General features: G+C 36.5%; 1 protein-coding gene and 1 long non-coding RNA gene across 3 annotated transcripts; both read left to right on the forward strand.

The window, feature by feature from the left end:
* The first annotated feature begins 2,339 nt into the window (after window positions 1–2,339).
* LOC135768683 (uncharacterized) lies at window positions 2,340–5,885 on the forward strand. 2 transcript variants are annotated; one of them, XR_012335287.1, is made up of 4 exons: window positions 2,340–2,710; window positions 3,498–3,537; window positions 3,664–3,811; window positions 4,529–5,885. It is a non-coding gene; the product is annotated as an uncharacterized lncRNA (long non-coding RNA). The 2 variants fall into 2 exon arrangements; XR_012335286.1 differs by lacking the exon at window positions 2,340–2,710 and having other exon boundaries at window positions 3,089–3,537.
* A 122-nt stretch (window positions 5,886–6,007) lies between these two features.
* Window positions 6,008–7,973, forward strand: LOC135787692 (D(1C) dopamine receptor). Its single transcript, XM_065297598.2, has one exon. The coding sequence runs from the start codon at window positions 6,137–6,139 to the stop codon at window positions 7,484–7,486; it is 1,350 nt and encodes a 449-aa protein (XP_065153670.1). The 5' UTR covers window positions 6,008–6,136; the 3' UTR covers window positions 7,487–7,973.
* The last annotated feature ends 261 nt before the right edge of the window (window positions 7,974–8,234 follow it).

Consider the following 8,234-nt stretch of genomic DNA (forward strand, 5'->3'; position numbering starts at 1 on the left):
CAAGACATAGGCTTGCATGGTGGGGATTTATTTGTCTACAAATGCAACAAGAGATAAAAACACATAACTGCATTGGTATCCTATACAAATACCATCCCTACCAATATGCACACCAACAACTTTTCTCGAGATTTTTTTTATATTTGTAACATATATTTAATAATAATAATAATAATAATAAATATATATATATATATATAAAACATAAATAAATAAATAAATAAATTATTATTATTATTATTAAATATATCTTAAAAATATAAGACATCTCGAGAAAAAGTGTTTTATGCTTGTTGGTAGGGATGGTATTTGTATAGGATAGCATATGGATAGAAATCACCTTTCTTTCCCATTCTGACATTCAGTTTGAAGTTCAGGAGATTGGCTGTTTCTCAATTCCAAGAATGCAAAGAATGGACTTGTGTTCTCGTGGAGACTGGTCTTGCCAGGTGACCTTGGAAAAACAAACTCAGAAGGTCGCGAGAACACAGAACGCACTTGTGAGAATTGAGATGTGTGCGATCTTCCTGCTGGTCATGTGACCTCCCCAGATTTCAGCAGGCAAGTCTGAACTCGATGCATCCTCGTTATCAAGAACTCATCCGGGTATTTTCATGCGTCCTCTGTACTTGCATTCTTGAGAATTGGAATCGAACTTCGACTGTTAATGATGACGTAGAGCGAGGACATAAGATCACTGAAGAACGCATATTGAGAAACAGCCATTTTCTTGACCAGGACCACACCCCTCAATGCATTGAAGCAACTGTCATGTGATTGGCTGATTAGATAATTAATTAATAATTAATGAGAATTTGAACAGGTGTTCCTAATAATCCTTTAGGTGAGTGTATATGGAGTCAGGACATGTCATCAGTGTCTTTTAGTAGTATTGTGATTCAATCATGATTCTGGCAACATTTTCAGTGAGGTCTCCCATCCAGCAGTGACCAAGCTGAATCCTGCTTAGCTGGTAGAAATAAATATTTTAAAGGAATATTCTGCTGTCTACAGTCCATTAAAAAGTACTATGTAAGATGGATATTCTTAATCATTGGTAAATTATTATTTAACACAATTCTCCCAATCCCAAGCTAATGAAGTGATGATCAAATATGAAAAAATGTTTTAATTATTAAGCAAATTTCTTTAAATTTAAAGCAGGTAAAGTTTTATGCAGGTGTATGCAGGTGTTTTTCGTAAGAAACGTGGTGAATTGCATAAACATTTTGTTTTTCTATGAAATACTAATCATAATCTTTATGCGCTCTACACAGTAACCACTGAAAACAGAACAATGCAATATCCAGTTACATGTTTTTTAGTTGAATAAAGAAAACCCCTCTTCACTTAAGAGAAACATAAAACCAAAATTAGATGCATGATGCGTGTTTGCATGACACACTTGTGTTTGACACCCACATATAATCATACATTAACTTTCTAATGGTGCAGTTTTAGAGTAAAACAAAACTGCACATATTCTTTATTGCATCAAATATTTATTGCAAAGTCATTGCATGTGAATTATGTAATCATACAAATATATATAGGGTTAAATAAAGTAGATGTGGCTGCCGATTGAAGTGGATGCAAAAAGTTGCACAATTTAGCTAAATTCAGACTGAGAAACCTAAAACCAAAATCAAAACTTTTTTCAAAATTAGATGCTGTTTTGCATGGTACCTTTGTGTATGACACCATTTAAATAAACTTTCTGCAGTTTTCAAAGTTTTAAACTGTTTTTACAACTGTACGTATTCTTTATTGCATTTAGTCTTTATTGCACACTACAGCAAATCATTTTTTTATTGGCAATTTCATATAAGCCTTTCATAATTCATTTTGTTCTGTCAATTTAGGTACACCAGTTTTACTTTGGAATGGATGCAAAAAGTGCCACCTAAATTCAAAATGAGAAGCACTTTCAATGATACTTCATTGTATGACACACACATATTTTCATACACAAACTGTCTGATATAATGGTTTAGTTTTGAGGCATTGTAACTAGCATTTAATATTTTATTGCCTACAAGAATGCATCATACAGTGTAAATTTAGGTAGAAACGGACCCTGTTTGACTATGCGGCACAATGTATCCAAATTTATCATCATCATATTATTATTATTGTTGTTCTTGTTAACATAATGAGGTTAATGCTGTAGCCTATTATTTAAAACTATTATTTTGTGTATATATAAAAAGTCTTTGTTCTGACTATTAACAAATATAAATTTGCATTTGATGCAGACTTGATGAAATTACTTTTAACCCTACTGTAAATTAAAATCATGAAGGTTAATTGGCAGCTATAAGTCATTTGTTTAGAAAGAATACACTGAAAAAAATGGACTTGGTGGGTCTTTGAATTTAAATAAAATAAACATGTATATGCAACACAAAATATTTATATTCCTTGTGTAAACATAATTTAATTGATTAGGATGAAAATGTTTTGTTTGAATGTAAAATGAACACATTATTCTCACATTGATTAAAATTGATTGAATTGAATACTTAAAGCAATAAAATTGAGTTTGCACACAAAATGGCACCCCCTGAGCAGAAGGTGGCAGTAACGCTCAATAAAAAGGACGTCAATCGCCATAAAAGAAGAATAAACATCGTTTGTTTTGGGCGCCAAAATGAAGACTCAGCAGCAGTCAGTCAGAAGAACTCTCTCAGACGGACACCACGTTATTAAAGTAAGTTCTATTATTTATTTATGTTCACTTTATACGTGATACATCTTCACTAGATAGACAGTTTTTTTTACAATATGTAGCCATTGCAATGACTTGTAGTAAAAATGAGTTTGGAGGATGTTGGTGGAGTAAGTTAACGTTACAGTCAGTCAGTCAGTCAGTCAGTCAGTCAGTCAGTCAGTCAGTCAGTCAGTGTAAGGCTCATAAAGAAAAACAGCGTTTTAAAAATGTCAGCTGTATAACGTTATTTCACGTTTGGTAGTTTTATCCGAGTTGAAAACTGACAGATTTGAGTTGACTTTTGAGGCACTTTTTACTCAGTTGTTCTATGGAAACGGTTCAGGACAAATAAAACGCTAACCAGACGTTATTCTGTCCAGAGTAACGTTATCCATGTAAGTAATTTACCAGATTATATCAATTGACTACATTAATAATGACATTGCGTATGAAACAAACTGTCTGCTTAATCAGATGAACAGACCCGCGTCAGTTATTCGTGACTTCACTACGCCACGAGCAACACTTGATTCAATTAGAAAAAGCTTTTTTTAAATGCCTCGCGTGAAGTCTGGTATATTAACTGAAAAAAAATCGCTTTGAAGTGACCACACCTTAAAGCTGACATTTTCAGAAGAGAACCTTGTTTTAAGATCTCATTTTGTCCAAAATTGCGTCCTATGACAGATATAATACTTATTTCATTATTGCTCTGTGTATGTGTGACTGTGACCTTAATCATTTGAGGTTATGTGTTGATTTCACCTCTGAATATTTCCTCTTATAGGTCCATCATCCTTGCATGCGCTACACACTCAAAAGCATTGGTAAGTAATTCCTATCACTGTTTTACTGCTGTTTGGAGCTAAATCTTATTTTTGTAACTAATATACATGTATTATTCTTTGACTCGCAGTACTCAAATATACAATGGTTGGTTAATTTGTTTTCAGATAAATGCTGAATTTAAAAGAATCACTACTGTCTTATGTTCCTGCGTGTCACCTGGACCTCCAATCCAAAAACCTGACGAAACTCTTCTATCAGAAAGGAGGACAGCTAGCAAACAGACTTCAAACAATGAATGATCAAATGACAGAAGTAAGTAATATAGATTCATAGACATAAAAATGTGTAAACATTGTTGGAGGTACAGAAAATGTAGTATGTTTTAGTTACATCTTTTGGCACAAGGGTCATTAAAACACCTGGGAAGATTTAAAGGGGTAGTTCACCCAAAAATAAAAATTCTCATCACTTACTCCCTATCATGTTGTTACAAACCTTTATAAATGTCTTTGTTCTGATGAACACTATGGAAGATATTTTGAGGAATGTTTGTTCCCAAACCAATCATAAGCCCCATTCACTTCCATAGTGGGGAAATATAATACTATGGAAGTGAATGGGGCTCATGAACAGTTTGGTTGCAAACATTCCTCAAAATAAATGTCTTCCTTCGTGTTCATCAGAACAAAGACATTTATACAGGTTTATAACAACATGACAGTGAGAAAATGAGATAATTCACTTTTGCTGTGATTGTCAGGTTTGGTAGCACACACTCGAATTGTGGCCTCTTTATTTAACTCATTCCAGTCTAGTAAACGCGCACACACACCTGGAGCAGTGGACAGTGCAGCTGCCTTGCTTTGTAACCCATATATTTGTAACCAATTGTAATATGCTGTGGCAATGCACATGGGTCTGTACACTTACATTTATATTTGTTTGCATTGTACTAATTTCCAATGACACTTTTATTGTAACAGTAACTTTTTTTCTGTTTCTTTAACTACATTTGTCTGTTTTGTACAGGGCATGAATGAAGTCAGCATCAGTGTGGTCATTTGAAGACACCACTGTTGGGATTTGTGCTCTCAAACAACATGCTTCTTGTGATGAAGAAGAGGATCTTTGTATAGTCCTGGAAGGCATGAAGGTGTTGCAACATCGTGCCATGTTGTTTGAGCTGATGTATGCCTTAAACCTGAGCTATCCTGATCTCTGCTTTATTTTTGAAGAAATCCAAAAGATTTAAATGGAACTGCATTGAGCGTAACTTTAACGAACAGTTTCTTTCAGTGAAAGGATCAGAAAGACTGTGCTGCTCATTTATGTTCTTTTTATTTATCTGTTTTAAGCGTTTTTTCTTATTAAACAATTAACCATTGGCTGCTCAAAGTTGATTTTGGAAATGGTTGTTGTATTTTGTTTTTGTTGAATCTTTGATTATCAGTTTATACAAATGCTGTAGCTCTGACTTTCTGAAGGATTGATATTTTCCAGTTTGTAAATCCATTTAAAAAATAATAGTACTTACTGTTTTGCATGTCTCTTTGGAATGCAGTGTTTGTGCTTTAGCACTTCTAAATCTACTGTGATAGTAACTATTTTAAACATTTGGGTCAGTTTTACAGATGGGGCTTTTTCTAGTCCCAGACTTTTGCAATGCCTTAATTTGAAAACATATTGCACTGACATATCTTGACATATATCAGTGCCATTGTTTTGTCTCAAGATGTACTCCAGTGTTGTTTTTGTAAGGTAGGTTTGTTTGTAAACTTTTTTTGTAAAAAATATCCTAATATAACTAGGGCCTAGTCATGGATTAATCTACAACCTGTTTGGGAAATTGCCCCTTTGTATGTACTGCATGTGCTGATTGTTGTAATAGTTATTGACTGTTGTTAAATTAATGTGTAGTGATTTAAATGAATTGACGATCTGAAAGCAGTGGTTTGCCTCAATATCACTAAACTTTTGTTTAAAACTCTTTGCTTTTTATGCCAATGCAAATGTATTTTGTATTTAAAAAAGAAATAAATAACATTTGGATAATTATGGATGATTATTCTGGTTCCAGAAACATAATGAAATTGCTTTAGAGTTACATAATCCCATAATATAAGCATTAAAAAAGCATGTTGGAATTACAGATGAAAATCTAGTCCCCTTACATAATAAAATTACTTAAACATTACAAAATAAATGTGTTATAGTAAAGAGAAATAGCACTTTGAGTCAACATATTTATATTAGACTACTTGAAACAATTAAAATGTTTTGGTCTGACACATAAAAATTAAATGAGGAAAATTATGTTGGTTTAACACAATCGGATTATGTGGGACCGATGTACACATTAAAATTACGTAAATTGAAAGGATTTTTTTTTTCAGTGTACTGGTATGGATTATACAGGCTCAGCGGTGTGTACATAAACCAATCACAAAGCAAGAGGTTTCGGAACGAGAAGCTCTGGCGCGTGAATGTGGGTCATTCCGCGCGCTCAGCATCGGGAACGGACGCAGTTTACAATTTGACAAAATGGGATAGAGATCACTACAAGGCAAAAACCTCATGCACGCCTAATTAAGGTTTTTGGTTGAAGATATTATAGTGACAAATGTTCAATGTTGAGAAATGTACCTAAGGATGGAGAATAGTACAAACCACACACAGGACCTTGCGCACGGAGCGCAGGACAGTGAGGATGGAGACGCACAGAACAGTGTGCGCGCTCTGCTTGGGTTCGTGCTCTTTCTCCTGATCATCTCCACGCTTCTCGGGAACACACTGGTGTGCGCCGCCGTGGTCAAATTCAGGCACTTGCGCTCCAAAGTGACCAACTTTTTTGTTATTTCTTTGGCAGTGTCTGACCTCTTCGTGGCGGTACTGGTGATGCCGTGGGAGGCGATATCCGCGGTGACGGGCACGTGGCTCTTCGGCCGATTTTGCGGCATCTGGATCGCCTTTGACATTATGTGCTCCACCGCGTCCATCCTCAACCTGTGCATCATCAGCGTGGACCGCTACTGGGCAATCGCGAGCCCTTTTCGCTACGAGCGCAAGATGACCCACAGGGTGGCTTTCATGATGATCGGGGTGGCGTGGACCCTGTCCATCCTCATCTCCTTTATCCCGGTTCAGCTCAACTGGCACATGGCAGAGGAGGGGGAGGAAGGCGCAATGGGTAACGGCACCAACTATACCGACAACTGCAAAGCCAACCTGAACCGGACGTACGCCATCTCTTCTTCACTGATAAGTTTCTACATTCCTGTTATCATCATGATCGCCACATACACGAGGATATTTCGTATTGCGCAAACACAGATCCGCAGGATCTCCTCTTTGGAGAGGGCAGTGGAACAGGCGCAAAACCACCACCAGTCCAACGACTGCTCTAACGAGAACTCCCTTAAAACCACATTCAAAAAAGAGACCAAAGTTTTAAAAACTCTTTCCATCATCATGGGAGTCTTTGTGTTTTGTTGGCTGCCGTTTTTCGTGATCAACTGCATGGTACCCTTCTGTCAGTGCGTAAGTGACACTACTTTCACCATTTTTGTTTGGTTCGGATGGGCCAATTCCTCTCTAAACCCCGTCATTTACGCATTTAACGCGGACTTCAGAAAGGCCTTCTCGTCTATTTTGGGTTGCAATAAAATTTTCCCCAGCGCCGCAGTGGAGACAGTGAATTTCAGCAATGAGCTGGTGTCCTATCATCACGACACAACGCTACAGAAGGAAGCGCAGCCGCTGGTAGTGCAGCTGCCGCACGCAGTTTCAAACTCTCGGGAGGAACCGAGCCTCCCGTTCGATAAGGATTCAGTTACCTCCAACATGTCCCGAAACCATAAAAACTTGCTGTTGCCTAACATCGCGCAGTTCGAGTGCGACGGGGAGATTTCCCTGGACACTATTACACCATTTACCTCCACCGGACTCATGGAGTGCGAGGGACTCCCTGGCCAAATCATAAACGAATGACATTCAACAGACCGATCAGAGGATTTATTCACTTGCGATGGATGCTGGTGGAATGATGATCAATGATCAGGCCAGCTTTAGATCACCTATTTATTGATGTAAAACATTCACCTTCTTTTTTAGTCAACATATTCAGGTTAAGATTACGAAATCAGGGTACCACAGCATAACAAAAGCTTTTGGATTCTGCATAAATATATTTTTGATCACTTGCAGCCAAAAGCCTTAAAGAGCCTTCATTTGCATATATAGCTGACGCACACCATCAACATTTCAGGTTAACAAATATATACATGCATGCATAAAGTTACTAGTCACTAAACAGGCTTTTAACCTTTGTTGTTGTTTCTTACACTGACAATTTGAATTCAGAAATTGCATTTACATGGTCATATAAGCTATGATATGTTTTACAATAATTTCAATTTATGTATGACATCTCACCGCAGGACACTTTCGTTTCCCAAATATATTTCATGTCAACATAGTAACATATGATATACTGGTTGAATGTGATATGTTAAAATGCAAGACAGTTGGTCACCTTCACAAAGCTGTTGAGTCTTTCAAATGATTTATGTCTCAACCCCTCCCTGTTTCTAACCTACTTCATACAATATTGCATATTATGATCCTAAGCAAATGAATAGGCAGAGTATACAGGTTACATCAGACAGGAATTTGATTATTGAGGTAATAGTTTTAATAAACATTGCATGACGGTGATTTCTTTTAAGGGAGTTTATTC

This window comes from Paramisgurnus dabryanus, chromosome 17, assembly GCF_030506205.2.
Source record: "Paramisgurnus dabryanus chromosome 17, PD_genome_1.1, whole genome shotgun sequence".
Classification (NCBI taxonomy): Eukaryota; Metazoa; Chordata; class Actinopteri; order Cypriniformes; family Cobitidae; genus Paramisgurnus; species Paramisgurnus dabryanus.